We start from the raw sequence: 24,907 nt of genomic DNA, 5'->3' as shown, positions 1-24,907 counted from the left end.
CCTGCCCTAAATCTGCCGCTGCTACCAGGAGCACATTCAGGAGGGGAGAATGTTTCTTCCTCTGTGGCTTGCTGAATCCTGGACAGCTGTGCTGAGACTTCAGGGTTGCCAAGTAAGCCTGTTGCGATAGTGACATGCAAGCTTGTCCATTGGGAACAGAATGACTGGTCCCATCCTGCAATTGGCTTTGTGTGGGCAGACATCTGTGCCTGCATGGGCTGCCAGAGGCTTCAGGGAAACCTAGTGGGCCTGTTCAGGGAAACCTAGTGACCAGGACCAGGGCCTAAAATTAATAAACTCTTAATTTTATGTATTCATCTGTTGCTAGAAGAAAACATGAAGAAGAAAACATAGTGGCACCCAAAGCAGTACTCTAAGGGGTATATACAGTACTGACAAATTATTGGTTTTTATTTATTGCCTTTATAATAAAGCATTAATAATAGTATTTATTATTTGTGTCATCTAGATGTTCCAACCAGGATTGGGACCCCAAAGTGCTAGGCTCTAGATCAGGGCTACTCAACTTTGGAAGCCCCAGGGGCAACAATGATATTCACAGCACATGCCAAGGGCTGCAACTTAAATGCAAATATATATGCAAATATCTTTTCACACTGACGCGCTTAAATACAAAGATTAAGGCAAGACTGCACAACACACAGTCCCCATTTAAGTCAGTTCTGCTGATATTAATAAAAGGCAATATTTACCCAATTTGCACCCATATGACAGCACTTTTAATGAGCAACGACAGTCCAGGAATTTAACTACTAAAACACATATCAACAAAAGACCATTATATTGACTCGCCGTTGTGGAGCATGTTCCCAGTGGAGACCATGTTCGAAGGATCCCACCTGTGGGTTGCATGTTGAGCCCTACGTAAACCCAAACCACACCATGGGCCCAGTGCCAGACTAAGTCATACTTGTGCCCTGGGCAGTGGGCATGCGGCGCATGCGGTGCCTGATTGACATGGTAAGGGGTGCCACGATCCCGCCCCTGGACACCAACCTATGGGGGGCACCTGATGGAAGTGGTAAGGGGCGCACGGCTTCAATCAGGTGCCCCCCATAGGTTGGCACCCCGGGCAGCTGCCTGGCTAGCCCCCCCTTTACTCTGGCCCTGCGTGGACCCCCCCCCCAAAAAAAGGGACGCGGACCACAGGCGACCCACGGGCCACCTATTTAGTAGCCCTGTTCTAGACATACACATAGTAAGCAGTACCATTCTGCTCTGAAGAATTTAGAACCTACGTCGATGTGGTTGGGCGCAGAAGTAGCGGCACAGAGAAGTGACTGAGTTGCCCTGGGTCATACAAAGGGCCATGGTAGAGCTGGGAATATCTGGGCTTCAGACTTTTGGACCACTGCTCTAGCCATTGAGGAACACTCTATCTCACTAAAACATTTTGTATTTACATATTGCCTTCCATCCGGAAACCTCAGTGTTTTGCAAGCAATTAAGTTGCATAACAGATGAATCAATGTTTTAATTTGTTTAATATGCTCAAATATTTATCAGGTAGGAAAGGGAACTAGTTCTAGTTTAATATGTATTTGGTATAATATAACTGAATTATCATTACATGCACAACACTAAATTAATTTAACATTAAGGTGGTGATTTTACATATATCCTATAAAAAAGAAGTTAAAAAATGCCAAAGCCAAAGGGTTAAATCCTGTCCCCAATTAAATCAATAGGAGTTTTGCCATTGACTTCAATGGAGCCAGGCTTTCACCTAAAGTTACATCAGCAACATGAACTTGGCTGCTTTGTATGTATGTTGTACCTTCTAATTTGATTTTTTTCCTCATTCAATATGCAGCATACTCTGGTGCTGAATATGTCATAAAATATATATAGACTTTAAAGTACAGGTTGTGCAACACGGATAAACTGATGTTGCTGTATGAACCTTCAGCTAAATTCTGTCCTGCTTTATTATTATTTTACCTAACTGAAGTTAGTAAAGTTGCAAGATGTATAATATCCTGATCCACTAATAGGATTAATTAAATCCTTAAATTAAGTGCTTTGCTGAACAAGGGCAGACTATGGCTTAAGCTCTTTCTTTTTCTGATGTTCTGATTTTAATTTTTAAATCTGGATGTTGCTTTGCCTTCAACAGGGTTCTTTGTTGTGTTTTTGCATATAATGTTTTTTTAAGAGGCGGAAAAAGAAAATGACACCTGATAATATTGGTGCCATTTAAATTGGCCTCAGCCTTTGAAGCTTACATTTCCTGTAGGGCGATGGGAATGTGGGCGGGGTGAGTTCCAAACTTCACTGCTGTTGCTGTTTGCTGGTAGATAATTTGTTTATGTAAGGCTGGTAATCCGTTCAGAAGCACATCTCTTTCCATTGTGGATCTGATCCTGCAGCTCATTCACACAGAGAACATCTCTTGGCTTCAGTGGGAATCCTGGGCATGTAAATGCCTCAGCATTAGTCCCTATCCTGACAATTTTGTAGCAGAAAAAACTTAAACAACGAATAGTCTAGCAGAGTGTTTCTCAACCAGTGGTACGAGTACCCTTAGGGGTACTCAAGAAAAGTCGGGGGGGTACATCAACACAACTGAAATTTGGAGAAAATTGAATTTTTGTTTTAAGTTTTACATCGTTTTATTATTTTTGTACTTTTTACACCCAAAAATTTCATCACCCGCCCAGCTACGATGAAGTTGTTTAAACAAACCTGTTGCAATGGGTAGAAAAAAATTGTGTGTGTCTGAAAACTATTGGTACTGGTGGGTACATGTATATATATTTTTTTAAAGGGGTACTTTATAAAAAAAAAAAGGTTGAGAAGCACTGGTCTAGCAGCACCTTAAAGACTAACAAAACATGTAGATGGTATCACGAGACCATCTACATGTTTTGTTAGTCTTTAAGGTGCTGCTAGACAATTTGTTGTTTAAGTTTTTCCAGTTACAGACTTACTTGGCTATCCCTCTGAAAATTTTGTAGCAGTGGGAAAAGACAGAAACTATTTTTTAAATGAAAGCTTTGAATCAAAAGAATATTGCAGAGGGCAGCAAAAATTGTCAAAACCCTGAAATCATGGACTCTGCAATTTTTTGTGCCAGCAGTTTTCTTCTGTTCCTGGTTTTAAGACTGTTTTTGGAGGATTGTGCTGTACATTTTTCAGTGAAACATTTTATATCCTTCCTTGTGCAAATTATCTCAGCCGCAGTAGCAGTCTCTATGCCAGTCAGGCTGTTGAGAGGTAGTGTATTATAATGTCATAAAAAGGGGTAACACTTCAGTGGGCATAGCAGAAAATCTTAATAGATTCCCACTGAACGTGTTCAAAAGGGGCCTTTTTAATTTTCCTGCAAATTTTTCCCCCCAAACTTGGTCATATACTCACACCTCAGTGAGTATTTCTTGACAAGTTTTAATGTTCAGTGGTTATTTAAGTCCTCTGCATGGAGGAAAGAGTGTGGCAATAATTTCTAAACCACTTTTTTCCCTCTGCTGTGGAACTCAAAAACAACTGAAGGAATTTTGCTCAGACTTGTGTTTTTTAAAAAAACAACACTTTTTGAACAAAGACCAATTTTTGAAACATTCATTCCAAAATAAGATTTCCAGAATGATCTGAGCATATGAAAACAAAGGTACGGCCACCGCTATTTTTTTGCCTTCAAGTCAATGGCCACTTCCCACAAAAATGCTATAAATGTTGCCTACTTCACAGTGAAGTTGTGAGACTTAATTAATATCAGTACAGTGTTTGGGGAGATACTTCCTACTAGTCTCTAGACACCTAAATTGCTTGAGTGATTTTTACTACACCGTATTCTATTTTGTGGTCATCTTTTAAGGCCTAGTCCAGGTGTGTGTTTTTATTTCTGCTAACCATTGCCTGGCACAGCCTGGGGGCCCATCTCTGCCCTGTTACACAGACATAACTCCCACTGAAATTAATGGGGGTTACATCTCTGGAATTGGGGGTGGAATTTGACCATAAAAAGAAAAACAAATACTGTGCACTGGAAAGTATTGTTTGCTAGAAGCAACATGTTGAAACGCACCTGATTCCTTTACACGATACCAGAATAAGCCAGCTGATTCAGAATCTGTGTTTTTCTACTAGAGTGTGACATATGCTCTGTGTATAATATTGTTTTTAGTAACAGCTAAAGCTAGCATTGACAGCCTTCAAATTGATGAGGACACCTGTCTCTGAACTTTTAATATACACTGAATAGAGTTCCATATTCTCTATTAAGAAAGTGAATGTTTAAAAACATGTTTGATGAGGTACATACCATACAGCAATGAAGTCTACACTCATGGGCAGGGAGAGTGATTTGTACAGAATGAGGTGACCAAATGCTGGTTTTAAAAAAATGTGTGAGTCTAGAATCACATGGGAGTCTGGGAGGTTGTTTTTCTGGTTTTTGTTTTGCTTTTCCAGTGGTGGTGGAAAGCCCTTTACCTCTTTTAAAGACAATATCACATGTTTTGTAAAAGCAGGTTGTTGCTCCAGTCTCTGTGGCCAGAATTTCCCTGAACACGTATTCAAGCTGTTCTGTGTCCCTTTTGGTTGCTATCTTTGGCTCGTCAATGGCTGGATTTCAGTGTTACTGAAGTTAATGAAGGCAGAGCACTTTGAGAGGGGACAAAGATAGTGGTTCTCAAACTTTTTGGCCCTTGGCCTACCCCATTCAACTCAGACCTTTCCATGGACCACCAGCCAACCATCCATGATGAAAAAATGCCTTCACTTCTCTCTAAATATGTTGAAAACGAAATGATTCATATTAGGCTACTGGAGCATAAAAACGTAAATACGCAGCTATAACATAAAGGGGCACCTATAGCCAGTAAGAAAGGAAATATTAATCAAAATCATTAAACAGATTAAACACTTTAATTTTATCATGTTAGTTTAACAAACTTAATTTTAAATAAAGTAAAATTTTACTTTATGTCCAAAACATAAGGTTTATATAAGAATGGCCATGCCGGGTCCATTTAGCCCATTATCCTGTCTTCCAACAGTGGCCAGTACCAGATGCCCTAGAGGGAGTGAACAGAACAGGTAATCCTTATGTGATCCCTCTCCTGTCACCCATTTCCAGCCTCTAACAAAGGCTACGGATACCATTCCTACCCATCCTGGCTCATAGACATTGTTGAACCTAATCTCCATGAATTTATCTACTTCTTTTTTTGAACCCTGTTAAAGTCCTGGTCTTCACAACATCCTCTGGCAAGGAGTTCCACAGGTTGACTGTGCGCTGCATGAAGAAAAACTTCCTTTTGTTTGTTTTAAACCTGCTACCTATTAATTTTATTTGGTGACCTCTACTTCTTATGTTATGGAAACAAGTAAATAACTTTTCCCTATTCACTTTTTCCATACCAGTCATGATTTTATAGACCTTTCCTCTTTTCTAAGATGAAAAGTCCCAGTCTTTTTAATATCACTTCATCTGGGACCCGTGCCAAACCCCTAATCATTTTTGTTGCCCTTTTCTGAACCTTTTCCAATGCCAATGTATCTCTTTTGAGATGAGGCAACCACACCTGTATGCAGTATTCAAGATGTGGGTATACCATGGATTTATATGGAGGCAGTAAAATATTCTCTGTCTTATTCTCTGTTTCTTTTTTAATGATTCCTAACATGCTGTTTGATTTTTTGACTGCTGCTGCACATTGAGAAGATTTTTTACATAAAACTATCCACACTGAATCTCTCTTGAGTAGTTATAGTAAATTAGTCCTCATCATTTTGTGTATATATCGTTGGGATTATTTTTTCCAATGTGCATTACTTTACATTTATCAACATTACATTTTATTTGCCATTTTGTTGCCTAGTCACTTAGTTTGGTGAGATATTTTTGAAGCTTTTCACAGTCTGCTTTGGTCTTAACTATCTTGAGCAGTTTAGTATCATTTGCAAATTTTTCCACCTCACAGTTTACCCCTTTCCCCAGATCATTTATAAATAGGTTAAATAGAATTGGTCCCAGTACGGACCCCTGGGGGACACCACTAGTTACCCCTCTCCATTCTGAAAACTTACCATTTATTCCTACCCTTTGTTTTGTGTCTTTTAACCAGTTATCGATCAATGAAAGGGACCTTCTCTCTCATCTCATGACAACTTACTTTATTTAAGAGCCTTTGGTGAGGGACCTGTCAAAGGCTTTCTGGAAATCTAAGTACACTATATCCACTTGATCCCCCTTGTCCCCATGTTTGTTGACCCCCTCAAAGAACTCTACTAGAGTAGTAAGGCATGATTTCCCTTTACAGAAACCATTTTGATGTTTCCCCCAACCAATTCTGTTCCTCTGTGTCTGACAAATGTATTCTTTATTATAGTTTCAACTAATTTGCCCGGTACTGATGTTAGACTTACCCATCTGAAATTGCCTCGATCATCTCCAGAGCCCTTTTTAAATATTGGTGTTACATTAGCTATCTTCCAGTCATTAGGTACAGAAGCTGATTTAAAGGCTAGGTTACAAACCACAGTTAATTGTTCCACAATTTCCCATTTGAGTTTTCAGAACCCTTGGGTGAATGCCAACTGGTTCTGGAGACTTGTTACTGTTAAGTTTATCAATTTGTTCCAAAACTTCCTCTAGTGACACCTCAATCTGGGACAATTCCTCAGATTTGTCACTTAGAAAGAATGGCTCAGATTTGGGAATCTCCCTAACCTCTTCAACCCTGAAGACCAAAGCAAATAATTCATTTAGTTTTTCTGCAATGAACTTATTGTCTTTGAGGGCTCCTTTAGCATCTTGATCATTTAGTGGCCCTACTGGATGTTTAGCCAGCTTCCTGCTTCTGATGTACTTAAAAACCTTTTTGCTATTGTTTTTTTTACTTTTTGGCTAGCTGTTCTTCATACTCCTTTTTGGCTTTCTTTATTATATTTTTACACTTAATTTGACAGAGTTTATGTTCCTTTCTATTTTCCTCACTAGGATTTAACTTCCACTTCTTTTGTGGGAGGTAGGAAGGAGGAAGAGGGGAGTGAGGGTTCCAGGTCTGGGTGGAAGATATGGTGCAGAAGAGGTCTGGCTGGAAGATTTTCAGGAGCAGGCTGGGGGGGGGGGGGACTGGGCAGGAGGGTGTTGTGTGAGTGGGATGGGGGTGGAAGGTCTGGGCAGAAGGCAGAGTGCAGGAAGGGGCTGTGGCTGGGTGGGTGTGGGCAGGAGGTACAGTGCAGGTGGAGGTGCGAGTTCTGGAAAGTAGGGAGGGTGCAGGATCAGGGTGGAGGTGCGGGGTCTTGGTGGGAGGGGATGTGTGTAAAGGCAATGAGGATGCAGGGTCTGAACATGAGGGAGATGGGGAGCGCACTGCCCCCCACTTCGTCACCCCTCTCCACTGCTCCTGTTGGCACCATTGTGGCCAGTGAGAGCAACGGGGAAAGCCTCCAAAGGAACGGTTTCCTGTGCTTCCATTTCCCCAGCCAGAGAGAGGGGGAAAGGCAGTGCCCACTAGGCTCGGGGCTCCCCTATGTGCAGCAGGAGGCCGACTCTGGCACTCCAACCGTGCACAGGCAGAGGGTCATGGGGCTGGAATGTCCGTTCAGGCTTCCTGTTGCGAGGGAGTGGGAACCCTGAGCCCGCAGCCCACCTGCAAGATGGTCACAGACCACTAGTGGTTCGTGGACCACACTTTAAGAACCACTGGCTTAAACTGATCTTTGTGCTATTGGAATTTTGCACTGGAATTTGGACTTAAATAGCCTTCACCATAATTTACACAGCCCTGAGTTTATGGCAGGTTCCAGGGGTGACTGTGATTGCTCTGACCATGCCCTCCGCAGCAGGACTTGTAAGGGGGTCAGTATAGGGTTATTTATGGTAACTGAAGTGCCTTCCCCAGAAGAATTCTCCCCTCGGCTCTTGTGGGTTTGTCTGCAGCCCATGTGCCTCACCACAACATATACACTTCCACAGCAGATGAGCTACTGTAAGGGCCAACTAATGTGAAGCTGAAAATGAATAATGAATACAAGCCTGTATTGTCACTTTTTCAGACGGGTAGTTGTGTTAGTCTGCAACTTTAAAAACCCTAAAAAATAACAAATGGTAGCACCTTAGAAACTGTCTCCCTCGATAGTATCATGAGCTTTCATGGGCATAACCCACTTCTTCAGATGAGTGGAGCAAAAGGCACAAAAAGTATTTTGGGGTTTCTGTGCCTTTTGCTCCACTCATCAGAAGAAGTGGGTTGTGCCCATGAAAGCTCATGATACTATTCTTTTTTTTTTTTTTTTTTTTTTTAAGTCTCTAAAGGTATATCCACACTACAGAGAAGATTGAAGCTGCCGCTGTTGATTTTCCACGTTCGAATTAGCTGTCTAGTTAAGACAGCTAATTTGAAGTGAGAGGGACACTCCAGTCGATGCTGGTAACCCTGCTTTCACAAGGAGTAAGGGAAATTAAAGGAAGTGTGTTCTTCCTTCGACTTCCTGCAGTGAAGACGGCGCCAAAAGCTAAGTTTTTAGCTACTTCGACTTCAGATATGCAATTAACAAAGCTGAAGTTGCATAGCTTAATTCGACTTTGTCCCATAGTGTAGGCATACCCTAAGGGTGCCACAGGACCTATGACTTTCTGTTCATGCATGATAATTACACTGGAAAGCAAAATGAGTTTGCCATGTCCTTTTGTTTGAAAACAACCTGGGGAGCAGTAAACTGGGTTTGAGGAGGAAAAATAAAACTGACAATTTTAGTAGTCATCACATTTTTTTCCTTTTCAGGTGATCTGGTGTCTAGAGCAATGCATCACCTCCAGCCACTCAACTCAAAGCAACATGCCAACGGCACGCCAATGCACCACAAGCAGGGATCACTATACTGGGAGCCTGAGGCTTTGTACACGCTCTGTTATTTTATGCATTGTCCACAGATGGAATGGGAAAACCCTAATGTGGAGCCTTCAAAAGTTACACTGCAGATTGAAAGGTAAGATCTGATTTGCAATATTTTAATACATTTATGAAAAATATTTTATTAATAAATCAGCATTGCTGGCTAATTGATTATTACAGGCGATGCAAAATATATTTCAGTGCAGTCTGGTTTGGTTAGGATCACCTTGAAATAAATTTCTCATGCAATGAAGTGCTCCACTGCTAACCCAGTATATATCAAAAGTGACACCCAGTGGCTACATTCAGCAAATTGGTTCCAGATGTGTATTTTGTAGAGACTTCCTTTTTCTTTCTTTGTCTCTTGGCTGTTCTGTGTTTTGGAAAGGAAAATTAGAGGTTCTATTTCTAACTTAACAGGTTTGGGTTTAAATGTGTTTTTCTACAAATTAATGGGATTCGACAACTGTAATTTGGGAAGTGGAGAATGAATAGGATATTGTGTATATGAAGGACAGGCTTTTAAACATATTGTGCAACAGCAATACTGATGCACGGGCATGACTCATACTTACATTCAGGAGTAGCTTTGGGGCTTCTATTCTTCAGGCTGGTGGGTGACGCATGATTTTTGCGGGGGGTGGAGATGTTGGCCATATTACACTTTAATATAACTTTTGATAAACTAGAAGAAATAAAAGTAGAAAGAGGAGACTGGCAGGCTAGATGTCAACTCAGTCCTAAGAAGATGGGGAGAAGGAAACACTGCTGTAAACTCTAGATCAGCAGTTAAGAAAAAAAAATATTATCTGTTATCTATTACCCAGGAGCCAAGAAGTTCTGAGTTGTAAGTCCCAGCTCTGACTCCTTTTGTAGCCTTAGGCAAATCATGAAACTTCTTCACCTAAGGTTCTTCATCTGTGCCTACCTCATAACAGTCACTTGAGGATTAATTAATGTTTGTAAAGTGCCCAAAGGTGTAAATTATCAACATTTTCTTAACTTCTGTAGTGCTCATCATCATGCCAGCTAAGGCAAAGTTTAAAGCTGGCCTCCAGAATTTGCATTCCAAAGTATGTATATGCACAGCTCTCGTTTGTGTGCGCGCGCGCACACACACAATTCCACATCTAACTAATTGATTTGGACATAAAATATGGAGCTTGCACACAGAAGACTAAATTTGAAAATTTGACCCAAAACGGGAAAGGAGGTGGAATACACTGGCCTGACTGAAACTATTTTATATTCATTTATAGAAAATTGCATAAGGTGAAATTCTGACCCTACTGATGTCACTGGGAGTTCTGCCACTGATTTTAGTGGAACCAGCATTTCAACCACAGTACCCTGAGGAATCCTTCCTTGGTTATTCTTCTTGACTATGCAAAAAATTGAAACAGGGACCCCGTGTTGCCAACTTATTAGCTATTATTATGAGCCTTAAGATTTTTGGTATTTTTCTCACATCCCCAGCTCCTGAAATCCATGAGAATCCCAATTTTAATTTCCAGTATAAAGCAAAATTAAATTTATAACACTCATGGTTATAGAGAAGAACTGGTAGATGTCACCCCCCAGGTGCTTAAAAAATCAGAAAAAAACAACCCCATGCTTATTATTTTTTAAATTTCAGGATTTTTCAGCCAATCTTATGATTTTTGAAGGTCCGTGGAGGGTGTTGTCATGTATTTTGAAAGCTTCGGGTTAGCCATGCTTCATGGAAAGTTATTATAGTGAACAAAGTTAAAGAATCTCCCTATCACTCAAAAAGGTCCTGATTCTGTACTGTGGGGTGTGGTATGGTGTGTGTTTGGGTTTTTTTTTAGATGAATTATGTAATACCATTGACTTCTCTAGGAGTACCAAATGTGAATTTGAGCTACAGGATCAGGCTCCAGTTTTGCAAGATATCTGAGGACTTCTCAATGTTACATGCAAAAGGACAGAAATGTTTGAATGTTTTCTCTTTTAAAATTTGTTTTTGTGTTTTCTTTCCCTTTTCTAAGATGTTCTGTTATCTATATTATATTTTTTAGCAGTTGAAGTTAGTATTACATAAAACCTAAAGCAATCATGGTTTTTTAATACTCTGTCAAACTATATCTTTCTTTTGCAAGACCTATTTAGCAGCTGTGGTTAGAGCCAGAGTTAAGTACTCTGTGTTATTGCCAAAAGCTCATGGTTAATTTTGGAAAGAGCAGAGATTCCTTCTATTGCCGAATCAAACATGCTTTAGTAGTTAGTACCAGAAAACGCAAGTGGAAATGAGACAGAGTAAAACATATGCCTAAATATTTTGCACTGAAATGTGTTGTACAATATACTGTATATAACCATCTTGTGAAGAGATTAGTTAAATTGACTTCTATTTAGTACTTTGAAAAGCTTCTCTTTTAATTTCCCACTGAAGAATACGAGTGGTATTCCTTCTTGCGGAGTCATTTGTTTATGACTGGTGACTTATCTCTAGCATGTTCAGTTTTCATTATGCGTTTTTCTGACTTCTGAGGAAATGGGGTTGTTAAAACATGAGATTTTTGTATTTAGCATTTCTAAACCTTGTGCTTTAATTTATCTAGGTTCCAGATTCCTTCTCCTTCTAATGCTGTTCAATTGCTTTTATGTAGGCAAACAAAAAGAAGAAAAAGGAAGGGCTAGATTTTCTACCTCTTCTCTGATCCCTTTGTTACCACTCTGGGAACTGAGTACATCTGGGCATGGGAACGTTTCTCTGGCATGGTGGAGTCCTCAGGTGTCATGAAGCCACTGCCACTCTCTTTCCATGCCAACGTAAGGAGTGCAGAGAGGGACAGGAAGAAGATGTGGCCAGAATGCACTGTGCTCTAGCCGCACTCCACTTATGAGTGACCTCTTGGAAGCTGGTTGATTGCTCAGTTTAGAGAAGCTCCTCGGCTTCTGTAAAATACACTGTTATTGGCACCGAAACTCCTAGGTACTCAGGGAGCTATAGCTGATTCCCTGGTAGTTCTTCCTGCTCTCTCTGCATGCAGCTTCCTGAGTCCCTAGAGCAGGAGAGGGGAACCCCAGGCCCGGGGGCCGGATGCGGCCCCCAGCTTGCCTGGATCTGGGACCCGAGACTCAATTCCCCTTCCCCCCCACCAACATTGGTGAGCCTGCGCTGACACTCCAGTCCCCACGCTGCTCCCCTGTGGGGCTGGAGTACACATCATCTACTAGGTCCCTGCCCTAGAGGTTTTAGTGCCAATACCTGCTGCAGAAGCTGCATGCAGCAGAGAATCTGGCCTGTAGTCTTTATTATTTATTTGTGTTGCCGTAACTGCAGCCACACTGGGCAAACTGCTGCAGAAACACAGACCAAAATGATGGTGCCTTCCCCAGAGATCTTTCAGTATGGATATGTAGGACCAGATTTAATCTTTGAATAAATCTGGCCCATTGTATTTATGGAGTATTTCTCTGTATTCAGCTATTTTTAATGAAGTGAATGAAGATGAGTGCACTATACTTATCTTAATAGGCTGCTAGGGGGCTGCGCTCTGTATGCGCACCAACCACCCTCTCTCTGGTTGCTTTTGCCTTTTAATTTTGCACTGATTATATAGAAAAGTGAACAAAGCTGAATAGAAAAAAATGTTAATTGGTCTGTTGCTCACGTTCTACAAGTTACAGACAGATCTCAGTTTCGCAGTTGGTTCTCGTTGAAGCATAAGAAAGCAAGACGCTGAGACTCTGCTTTCAAGGAGGCTGATGATGTCGTTATGTCACGCGACAGGAAAAACTTTTATATAGAGAGAGAGATAATAACTAAAGGGGGGGGGAAGAGTGTTGGCAACTATCAGAAGTTTATTAGGAGTCTCCTGATATTTAGTACGTTTTTTTCGTAAAACTCCATCTTTTAGAGTCAAGGATTATATGAAAATCCCAGCATTTATTAATTTTTTGAAAAGCAAGTATCTAGTATTCACGTGTGCAGAAAAAAGCTGGAAAATGTGATTCGAGTGTATCCGAAGGGCTCAAAAAAAGAGAACATTAATAAATAGACATCCACATTTGTTATCTTTCAGTCTTACGACTTTTAAGCCAACCTCATGATTTCTTGAATGCTTGAAAAAAATTGGCAATATTAAGTAATTTAATCATCTTATTGGTTGCTTGGTACTACACAGGAGTTGTCATCTTGGTCTTGAACGGTCTGTGCAATAAAGCTATAAAAAGTGGTTCATGTCCCAATTATGCAATTTTTGCTGGAACAGCTTATATTTTATTGGGATTGCCTTTATCGCATGTTAAACGTGAGAATACAATCCAAATACTTTGGCCATCCTCTCACAGAAGGCTCTGTTCTACACAGTTCTACCCCTCTCTCCCCTCTGCTCTTATTTCATCCTATTCTCCCTATTGATGCCTATGCTGTATCCAACTTACCCCTCCTGTCTGAGTCCCAGTCTCAGTTTCACATTTTTATTTCATGATAAGCCTGTGTGTGTCATGGTGGAACCCTTCACAGAAAACCATCCTTCTCTGATGAACCCATGATGAATTTGAAGGCAGAGGGAGTGAATGAAATTAACCCCATCCTGAGAACTGCTACAGAGCCGATACACTGCATGTGTCCTAATTTATGTATGGGCTGAAGTGGGACTTGACTAATGCATAAGCCTTGTATCAGCCTTCTGCATATTTTCATGCCCAGTTAACTTGCTATCTCTACATTCAGATCCCTCCTAGAAGTATGTCCTTTGCAAGGCCTTCAAATGACAAAAAGTCATATATGTAATGTATGTATAATTAAAATAATCACTCTATACATTGCATATAATAATGAAAAGCAATGGATGGCTAGTCTGCCCGTCAATGTACACATATCAGTCATGGTCTAGCTGTTTATTTAGGAGTAGATTATACCTGGTCCTACATGGCCTTTCTGGGGGAAAAGGCCCTTTGCACCCTGTGCATTGATGGAGTGGACTTGCCTAGGTCATGGTTTCAGGCAGCTGTGGAGGAGAGCAGGCTTTTCATGTCAAGCAAGTGAGCAGTGGATGGGCAATGCTATGTCTCGGTGCCTGCCACCTTGGGTTCTGTCACCCTTCTGCCAGCTCTTAAGTGTGATTTAAGTGGTGCAGAGGATTTAGGCCAGATTTTCTGGTTCTCTAAGGCAACTTTGTGCTTTCCCTGCACCTTTGAAATAAGGGAGAGAAGGGGTGTGCTGGAGCACTCCATGGTGCGACATGGGTGGGATAAGAAGGGAGAGGAGGAGGCCTGTGAGAATGGCACTCCTTTATGCCCAATCCGGCACTGGTATAGATTGGGGATATTTCTCTGCAGCCCTAACTTGAGTTGGTGCTGGGTGTCTGTGAATCAGCCTGCAGCTCCCCCTCCTCTCTGTCCAGTCGAAGTTTGGATGGAATGGAGAATCAAACCCCTTTTGCTGACCCTCTGCACATGGGTGAACTGAGTAGTACTTTACAAGCATTTCCATTAAAAGCAAGGACAATACTGGTGGAGTGAGGATGGCAGAATCAGTCCCTTTGTAATTTAATCACATTTGTGTTGGTATGAGTTGTCCTCTATGAAACCTGTTTTATTGTTTTATTGTTCCTCCCATAGATGCTTGTTGATTATTTTGGTGAATTTGTTCCATTATTTTACCAGGGATTAAAGATAGATGAACAAAAGATGCCTCATTGGGAATTTCTTTCTTTGTCTGTCTCTCTGTGTCTGTCTGTCTGTCTTTCAACCTGGGAGGCCATGGCATCTGTATTCACAGAGTGTGCAATGTTTCTTTTTCCTAAATAGTTCGTTACCCACTTTTTATCCACAGCTTTATTGACAAGGTTCTCATAGTCTATAGAATTTCTTTACTCATTAACAACTCATTGAAAAAGGCAGATGAGTAGCTCTTTCATTTTAGAACCATCATTTAATTGTATTCACCAGCTTATAGTGCTTCCTTTCTAGCATTTCTTCTGTCCTTGTTCTGCGGCCAAGCATTAACTCATTGTACTGTTTGGCTGCCTTTGTGTTTTCCTTCCAAGCCTTAATTGACTTGCTAGATCCTTGTTTGGTTCTAGTCCCGTTTTCAGTACAGAATCTTATTTTGTCTTTGAGCATTGAGGAGTCCATTACAAAGTTTAGTTTATTGCAATTTTACCTTCCTTCCATTCATACTGGAACTGTTGTTTGTGGTGCAGTGGTTTGGGCAACATACACCAAAATCATTCTCAATCTGAATAGTATCCCCAACCTTGTCTACACACAAGTTGTATTGCTTTAAGCTATTCTGATAAAGTCCCTCAGCTAGTGTGGAATAAGAATGAAATGAACACCTTTATGCTGATACAGTTGCATCTGCAGTAGGGGTTGTACAGATATAAAAAAAAAAGATGTGCCCCAACAGAAGTTGTGATACTGGTCCAAAATGTTTTGGTGGACCAAGCCTGAGTAAAGGCCAAGAATAGTGGAGCAAATTATCCGGCTCATAGATAAATCTACTATATATTTGAAAGAGCTTGTTTGTCTCCAAGCAAGTGAGCAAATCTGTCCATCTGCCCTGATCCCCCTCTTCATACTCCAAACCTGACTCCAGCACATCCCCCCCGACTCAACCCCCTGCCTTGAGCCCCTCTTCACCTCCCCAACCTGACTTCTGCAACCCTACACCCTCAGACACTTGCCCTGAGTCTCTACTCACCCCCAAACCCTGACTCCTGCACCCTCCTCACACACAAACACACACAACCAGCTTCCTGTCCTCCTGCACCCTCCCCCCACCGCCCCCCCCCACACACCCAGATTCCTGTCCTCAACCCCCCACCTCCTCAGCGCCCTGAAGGACCTGAGCAATGCCTGGTAAATCTTCTAGTAACAAACTATGAGAAATTTATTTAACAAAAAAAAGTCAGATGGTGAAATCCTGGCCCTATTGAAAACTCCAGCTGACTTCAGTCGAGCTACAGCAGGGGTGTCCAAACTTTTTTCAAAGAGGGCCAGATTTGATGAAGTGAACATGCGTGAGGGCCGACCATTTTGCCTGACATTCTTTGAACCATTAAAATTAAATGCAAATTAACTATTTTATGCAATGTTTATTGCAAACGGCATACTTTTCATTTCGTCACATGGATGACAAATCTAAACAGGTGTTAAATCACTCTGCCTTTCATATCTGAAGGCCAGATGAAAAAAAAAATCCAGGAAGCTGAAATATATGTCAGGAACATTGTAAAGTACATTACATATTATTGGTAATAAAGGTTGTCAACTTTTAAGTTAAAAAAATATGAACAGGAACATAACACCAAGTATACATGTTGTGTCCAAATATATTTATAACTGATTTAGACCAACTGACATTAACTGAGATTTTACAATGTATTCATCTCAATACATATGGATTCGTTGGGGGCCATAAAAGATAGATATTGCCAAATTATCTGTGGGGCCGTATTAAACCGGAACACGGGCCGCAATTGGCCCGCGGGTCGGACTTTGGACATGCCTGAGCTACAGTTTCATCCAGGGACTAGAAAAAGAAAGTCCTAAATTCAGCTTTTATGTCTCTCTTTATCTTTCCACCCTAAACACCAAGCTTCCATTTTTTAATGTCTTCACAAGTAATGGTATTGGCAGCTGCCAACTGTATGCTAGATTGCACATGTTATGGAAAATATCTTAGGCAGTGTTTATAGCTCAGCTGTCAGATAGTATATCCTTGCTGAGCTTGTGCTGTACTCTAAATCTAATTTATCAAGCTAGACTTAAGCTGTCCTTGTGATTGCTCTATTTTTTAAAATGCAGAAAACTCTATTAATGCAATATTAACAGACATAGCACATAATGCAGAACATTCAAAGTTCTACTCCCTAAAGCAACTGTAACTCTGGTTTCTTTCAGTGTATTTATATCTCTGTACAGTGCTAATTTTTATGCCAAAATATCTATGCAATGTATCAGTTACACTTCCTATAAGAACCATTTCTTTGGCTCTTTTTTGCTTTTAAAATCTCAACATGCATTAATGTAGACTTTTATTTAACATTTCATCTGTGTTTTTAAAACAAGAAGGTAAAAGAGGGATTGCATAGTCTAATATTGACACGCGCCCCATATACCCGTGTAGACAGGAGTATTGAAATCTCGGTATGTTAAAAACATAAGCCAAATTCTCTCCTCTGACAGTTCCAACCGTAGTCAATTCCGTGACACTGGTCTGCATAAGTAAAAGGAGGATTCATCTTTTAAATAAAAATACTATGCTGTGTGTAGAGAATATGCATTCAAACATTTTAACGTAGATTATTCTTAACGAGGGCTCTGGTTACTGGAATCTACCACTTAGCATAGACTTATGTGTCAGAGTGGACCCATATGTCATTAACATAATTGATACAAATATCCATGGCTATGTCTAGACTGCAAGCCTCTTTCGAAAGAGAGTGTCTAGACTACAACCCGTACTTTCGAAAAAACAAGCCACTTTTTCAAAAGAGAGCACCCAGGCAGTCGAAAGTGCTCTTTCGAAAAGAGGCATTCTTTCTCGTAAAACAAGGTTTCCCGTGGTTGAAAAAACTGCCACGTTCTTTCGATTTACTTTCGAAAGAACGTGGCGGCAGTGTAGACGCAGGGGAAGTTTTTTCAAAAAAAGGCCCCTTTTTTGGAAAAAAACCCTGTAGTCTAGACACACTCCATATGATTGGATCCCAGTCTGGAATCAGGACCCATATGTCAAAAATACTGTGCTCCGTGAAGACTAGGGTCATTGTAACTGAAGATATAAATATGAAACATTTTGAACACAAAAAGGCATCTGAAAATATATTAATAATTGGAAGAACATTTTTTCCTTGCTCTGGTAACTTTAACAATGGTCCATTAGCGTATTATCAAATTTTCTAACTTTAAATGAACCTTTTGAGTTGAGAACAATGTGAAAGATTTCAATTAAAAGAACACTTTGAAAAGAAAGGAGGAAACGTTATCTCCATAAGAATCAAGGCTTAAAATGAAAGTGGCTTCTCATTCATGACTTTAGACTTACTGGCTCAAGACTGTAATCAAAAATAACTTTTCTGTTAATAGCATAGGTAGAAAATTTATTTCTTAATTATGATCTTCTTTCCAATTCTCTGGGTAACTATTTTGATTGCTTTTTCTTTTAACTAAGTAACAGTACTTAGATTCTGCCACCCATACTCCTATTGAGCTTATGCCACACATGTTCCCCTTTGCAAAAACTAGTCATATCTTTGCTGAATGTAGACCGTCCTCTAATTAAACCTCAGGGTAGCCCTAGAAAGTAAGTAAATACATATTACTGACCCCGTTTTACAGTTTGTGAATCTAAAGCAGGTATGTAATTAGCTCCAGGTCACAATGGGAAACATGTCTGAGCTGAGATTAAAATTTGTGAATTTCTTGTTCCGTGCCTTGTACAAACCACTATCCCAGCCCTTTCTCTAATAATTTGTTTAATAATCATCTGTTCATATATGTAACTAGAAGATTTACTAAGCGTTGCTCAGGTCCTTAACTCAAATAATGTTTTGCAAAGCTGCGGGGGGGCTCGGGCAGCGAGGCAGCCCAGGCCGCCTGGACTGCTCCGCTGCCGGCTTCCCTGAGGCTTTGCAAAGCCGCGGGGGAAGCCGGCAGCGGGACAGCCCAGACGCCCCGCGGCTGTCCCGCTGCCAGCGTCCTCAGAGGCTTTGCTCCCCGTCTCCCTGGGCTGCTGGTCTCCAGCAGACTAGGGAGACGGGGAGCAAAGCCGTGGAGGACCCAGGTGGCGGGACCACGGTGCGTCTCGGTCCGCCGCCCGTGTCTTCCTGGTCTGCTGTGGTGTGGGGGGCGCAGCTAGTACGCCCCCCCCCCCCCCCAGCAGACTAGGCTTTTCTCCGGACGCCTGTGGCAGAGCAGCTGGGGTGCTGCCGGTTGGTCCCGCAGCGCCGCTCTGGGCGCTACTGGTCCAACCCAGCAGCACCCCTGCTGCTCTGGTCCTGATTCAGCCACTGCTGGTCAGTTTCAGCAGCGGCTGAATCAGGACGCCTGGGGCAGAGCAGCTGGGGAGCTGCTGGGTTGGTCCAGTAGTGCCGAGGAGCGGCGCTACTGGAGCAACCCAGCAGCACCCCAGCTGCTCTGCCCCAGGCGTCCTGATTTAGCCGCTGCTGAAACTGACCAGCGCTGACTACAGGAAGCCCGAGGCAGAGTTGCTCTGCCCCGGGCTTCCTGGAATCAGCTGCTGATCAGTTTCAGCAGCAGCTGACTTGGGGACGCTTGGGGTTCTTAAGTTGATTCTGTATGTAAGTCAGAACTGGCGGTCAGTTTCAGCAGCGGCTGAATCTGGACGCCAGTTCCGACTTATATACAGATTCAACTTAAGAACAAACCTACAGTCCCTATCTTGTACGTAACCCGGGGACTGCCTGTACAAAGATTTAAAGATACTTATAGCTTCATTTTTCTTTAAAAACTGAGTTTTAGACCCATATAAAATAATGAAATATCATATTATACATTAGAATACACATTTGTCATTCTCCTCTAGCTATCCATTTTGCCTGCTTGTATGTTGTTTATACTGCCACTGCTAACATTAACCAAAAAAGAAAGCCTGAGACCACATATAAATCAGAAGGGAGTTTTAAAACTCTGAGTGTGCTTGGAAACAGTGAGGCAAGAACACTGTACATCTTGATAGACTGTTAGCTTTTAGGAGCATCTTCAAGGGAAATTGCATATTGTAAGGAAAAGGGATTTGTTACAACATCGTACATAGCTAACATAACATTCATTCTCTCTCACACACATCATCTGCATCCCCATGCCACTGCTACCAACCTCTGCCTCCGTCCTCAGCCGCTTGCTGTGGCCAGCCTTGGTGCTGTCCCCTCTGACCATGGGCTGTTTCAGCTCCGGTTCCGGGGGGGCGGGGGCTGTGCCACCGGAGAGGAAGTGCTGGGGCTGGATCCCCTCCGCCCTCTAAGCCCAAACCCTCTAGCCCCCTCACCCCTTCCATCGAGACTCTGCACCTCCAGCCTGCTCCTGCCCCCTCTCTCCGGCCAGACACCTACCCCTAAACTAGAGGGGGGGGTTGGTGAGCATGGTGAGCAAAGGATGCAACCCTCTATTCATGACTAATTAATAGATCCAGTGTTACATCCAGGACCCATTTTAATGTCTGTCTTAGGGATTTAGTGTTTTATAGTTCAGCCCATTCCATATGGTCACTCTGGAGTGTGTCAGCCCCCAGAAATAAGAAACACTTGATATGTGGGAGCACTGGTAGATGAGTTGTGTCCCTGCTCTGTCTCTACTCTGAAGAAAGTGTGTGTCAGGGGAGAAAAATGGAAGGGTGACATGTTGCCAGATCTAAGGGAGATTTGGGGACCAGTGTGACATAGGACAGGAGAGCAGATTCTCCAGTTGCCACATGAAGAGGAGGAAGTTGCCAGCTCTTTCTTCCCTGCAGCTATCTGGAAAGGCGGCAAATAGCAGGCCACTGAGCAGTGTTCCCTGTAAGCTGAGCACTTGGGCAGCTACCCAGGAGAGATTCAAATGCTGCCCACCTAATTAGCAGAGTGCCCTCTGCACACACAACTGGCAGCCCGTGTTCCTACGGGTGATGCACATCTGCACTTGCCTGGGTGCACATAACAAAATGTATTCCGCATGTGGATTGAAAAAGTTAGAGGTAATATTGCCACTGAACTTTCCCAGAAGATACATATAAGAAATGGGGTGCCTAGGGGAGAGCTGTGTAAATAACCAGTTTTTCTGGCTTGGTGATCCAGCCGAAGTATGAAATAAAAATAATTTTGGAGCAATTCAGAACAAAATTTTTGAAAAAGTAACATCCATTTTGAATCAAACAAAATGTTGTGTTCAACCGAGAACCAAATGTCTTTTTCCGTCTGTAACAACATGGCGAATTTCATATGAATTCATGAAGTGTTTCTGTCAACCTGAATCTGCATTTTTTGGGTGATTTTTTTTTTATTTGCCATTTTCTAGCACTGTCTCTCTACAGGTGAGCGGGGACAAGGGGGTGGGTAATATATGGGGAAAGGAATGTTTCATGCTGGCTTGGCATTGGCCCCAGATTCGAGGATGAATCTGGAACATTTGCAGTGCCCTCGTGAACAGATAAGGTGATGCCTCGTAGTCGGACCTGACTTGGGCAACTCATTGAATTTCAGAGGGATAACGCAGGGTGTAAATTGGCATGAGGAGGGCAACAGATCAGCACCTGTCAACCTGAAATTCTCCAGTGGATCCTCTTACAAAGCTACTCCCCTGTTGTACTGTTGGGAAGATGGGTGGCCAGTCACCTTCAGAGCAGCCCAGGTTGTATTATGTTTCTTAGGCAATCTCAGCTAGGTCAGAGGGGGATGATGTTTGTCTTCATTGGCCTCTCCTCACACAGTGGAAGACTGAGCACTCTCCACTCCTTGTAAAGGAATAGGAGCAGTGAACTAGAAATGTCTATGCATCTCTTCCTTCCCTCCCCCAGCAGCACACACAGGAGAGGGAGCATCTGCACATGGAACTCCCCCTCTGCATCCAGGTCTGAAGGCACAATCTACTTTTCATCACTTAGGCCTCAGGTCAGGAAAACAAATGCTTACATCCATCTCTGTTCAGGACAGTCCCTGAGCACATTGACTTGGTTGGGACATAAGCCCAAGCTCAAAATGAAGAGCTGTTCTGAATAGTGACTCAGTCCTGAAATGGGATCTAATGCCAAAGAGCCCAGAATCTGATCCTGATTGAAGCCAATGATCTTGCTCTAGATATTGCCTACTGTGTAATTAGAATCTGGTCCAAAATATTAATTCTTTTGCTATAACAATAACTTAATTATACACTTCAAAAAGAATAGCCCAGGTGACTAAGTGTGATGCCTGCTTGCTCTTGAATACAGAGGCAAAATAATGCAGCAGTCAATTTCTCTTTCTCATAGTCTTCTTTTCCATAGCAAAGATAAACCAGTTGCTTTTAATAGTGCAATACCTGAGCATAATTGTATTTCTTTCATAGTGATTAGGAAACATCATGTTATATGGAAAATGCAGTCTACAAGATAATTTCGTGTTCCTCATTGTCCCTCAGTACATAATTGTTCCACGTTGTCCCTCAAAAAACAAATCCTGATGACTCTTGAAATATGCCATGTTGTGTGTTCCCTTCATGAAAAATAATGAATAAATTCTTCATCTCTGTATATGTAGGGGAACTGCAAACAAAATGTTCTGCCAACTTCCATAAAATACTGTTGCTGCTCTCTTTAGGCTTTTACTCTATGAAATAGCCAATGCTCATTTTAGTTTTATTTCTTCATAAAAAGTTTCAAAATGTAAGAACAAGAAAGAGTGTAAAATATTATAGTAGTATGGCTAAGATGCCTGTAAACCCTGTTGCCTGTTCATAAATATAATGGGACAGGTTCTTTGCTGGCTGTCATGTTTTTGAATTGCAGCAGAGAGGGGCAGTAAGAAGGCCAGTTACAGGCTCAATTGCATGAACAACTCTGCTGCCATTTAGAGTAAGTTTAAAGTCCCATTTAAACAGTACTACCCTGCCCTCTTTGTGTCTTATGATTTGCACCAGAAAATTAGGTAAATGCAAATGGCCATTTCTATGACTCAGCTTATTTTTCCCCATCTTGCTTGTAGCTTAAAATGTAGTTTCCTATTAATTATTTCCTTTGTAGAATGTTTTGGATGTAATTATGTTGGTGTCTGCAACCCATGCTGAGCATTTTTATGCAGCCATTGCAATTTACAAGCTTTCAATGCTGTGCACCAATTTCTGTAGCTCTTCTCTCTGATAAACTGGCCTCCTTTTATTGTTTTTTCTTTGATGACACAATCTCTTTGCTCATAATGGTGCTGAGAATGCTTGCTTTCCCCAGGATTACTGCCAGTAGCTTACAGTAAATTTTCAACTTTCAGCTAGGTGTTCAAATACATATGATTGTTACTATTAGGATGGCTGGTACTACTAGGATTGCCAGATGGTTTCAACAAAAATAGCGGACACACTTGACATTACATCACAATCTACAATACATTTTATTTAGAAAATACTGGACATTTATATTTTCTCATTTATATTTTTTCAATTTGTTTCCCAATCAGAAAGCTCAAATACTGGACTGTCCAGTTCAAAACCAGACACCTGGCAACCCTAGGTACTACTGACCTGAGTAAACTTCAGCATCTTCCAGCTTTCTTTAAACAATCTGCCCCGAGTATATTCATTTTCAAAGGCAGCAGTCTAGTTCCCATTGACAAGGTGATAACTATTCCTTCACTCTTGGTTCTCATTTCCTTCAGTTGTTCCCAAGTGCTTGATTAGTTTCAGTTCTACTTATGCTCCATCTTCTCCAGTGCTTACAGAAAGTTCCTGGTCTCCCTTTGCCTTGCTGTTACTGCATGAGAGATTAGTAGTGTTTCAGAAAAGGCAGCTTTTGCAGCACTCAACATGAGTTTTCCAAGTAGCCTTTGATACGTAGCCTTTGGGACATCTTTCTTGCAGTTCTCTGCCATTGATAACAGTATGCCCCATTTCTGTCCATTCCAAGAATAAATAAGGGAAGGAGGCAAAAAGGAAGGGGGGGGGGAAGCGAATTAGAGTGTTCAAGTTACAAGTAGCCGATAAGAACAGTTTGCACCTTCTCTAAGTACCCATTGTTTAGTTGGTTAAGTCATTAGGATGTAGAAAGTAGTGTGCTAGTCAGCCAATGTCTTTATTCATACCTCTGTGATAGGAATCAAACTTGTAATTGAAGTTAAGTTCCAACCCTTCCCTGTGTATTTGGCTTGTGGAATTGGCCTGAAACAACACGGTGACTCTGAGATCCCATTAATGAATGCCTAGGCAGGTTAACATTTCTCCAACAGGTTTGTGTGTGTTGCATGTTCAGATATCTGATTTGTGTCCATTCATTCTTTCCTGTAGAGATTGTCCAGTTTGGCCAATACACATGGCAGAGGGGCATTGCTGGCATTTGATGGCACAGATCACATTAGTGGATGTGCCGTTAAATGAGCCCCCGATGTAGTGGTTGATGTGGTTGGGTCCAGTGATGAAATCACTTGTGTAGATGTGTGGACAGAGTTTGCACTGGGGCTGATTGTAGGGGTGGGTTCCTGGATGATTATAATGGAGGTGTGCTGCATGGTTACTGGAAAGAATTTGTTTGAGATTAGGAAGGTTGTCTGTAGGTGAGGACTGGCCTTTCCCCCAAGACCTTTGAGGGGTCATTTTCCAGGATAGGTTGTAGATTGTTGATAATGCGTTGGAGGGGTTTAAGTTGTGGGCTATAGGTGATGAGTGGAATTCTGTTTTCTCTTCTTGGCCTGTCTTGAAGTAGTTCATATCAGGGTACTCTTCTGGCTCTGTTGATCTGTTTTTTCATTTCTCTGGGTGGATATTTCAGTTTTAAGAATGCTCTATATAGATACTGCAGGTGTTTGTCTCTGTCAGTGGGATTCGAGCAAATCCAGTTGTATCTTAGGGCTTGGCTGTAAACAATAGATTGAGAAATGTGTCTTGGATGGAAGCTAGAGGCATGAAGGTAAGTGTAGTGGTCAGTAGGTTTCTGGTATAAGGTGGTGGAAATGTGTCCATCATGTAATTGTACTGTAATGTCAAAGAAGTGGATCTCTTGTGTGGACTGATCCAGGCTGAGGTTGATGGTGGGGTGGAAGTTGTTGAAATCTCTGAAAAATTCTTCAAGGGTCTCTGTCCCGTGGGTCCATATGATGAAGATGTCATCAATGTAAGGTAAGTAGAATAAGGGTGCTAGCAGGTAAGGGCTGAGGAAATGTTGTTCAAGGTCAGCCATAAAGATGTTGGCATATTGTGGGGCCATGCAGGTGCCCATGGCTGTGCCGCTGACTCGAAGATACAAATTGTCTCCAAATTTGAAGTAGTTGTGGGTGAGGACAAAGTTGCAGAGTTCTGTAACCAGGTGTGCAGTGGTTCTAATCTAGTTCAGCTAGTGCTTGAATCCTGAGTGACTAGTTTATGATGCAATAAACTGGGAGTTCTTTATGTGG

The 24,907-nt window shown here is 41.8% G+C and overlaps 1 protein-coding gene across 5 annotated transcripts in view; it reads left to right on the top strand.

Annotated features, from left to right (window-relative positions):
- Positions 1–24,907, top strand: part of ABTB3 (ankyrin repeat and BTB domain containing 3) — a 282,637-nt gene that overhangs the window by 175,469 nt on the left and 82,261 nt on the right. For all 5 annotated transcript variants that reach the window (XM_075938314.1, XM_075938306.1, XM_075938330.1 and 2 more), the window contains one exon: positions 8,757–8,961. In XM_075938314.1, the coding sequence (XP_075794429.1) occupies positions 8,757–8,961 (205 nt within the window). The remainder of the gene's footprint in view (positions 1–8,756; positions 8,962–24,907) is intronic.

The sequence above is a fragment of the Pelodiscus sinensis genome, chromosome 1 (genome assembly GCF_049634645.1).
Source record: "Pelodiscus sinensis isolate JC-2024 chromosome 1, ASM4963464v1, whole genome shotgun sequence".
In the NCBI taxonomy this organism is placed as follows: domain Eukaryota; kingdom Metazoa; phylum Chordata; order Testudines; family Trionychidae; genus Pelodiscus; species Pelodiscus sinensis.
Note: the sequence above shows the minus strand (reverse complement) of the source record. Positions and strands in the feature narration are given on the sequence as shown.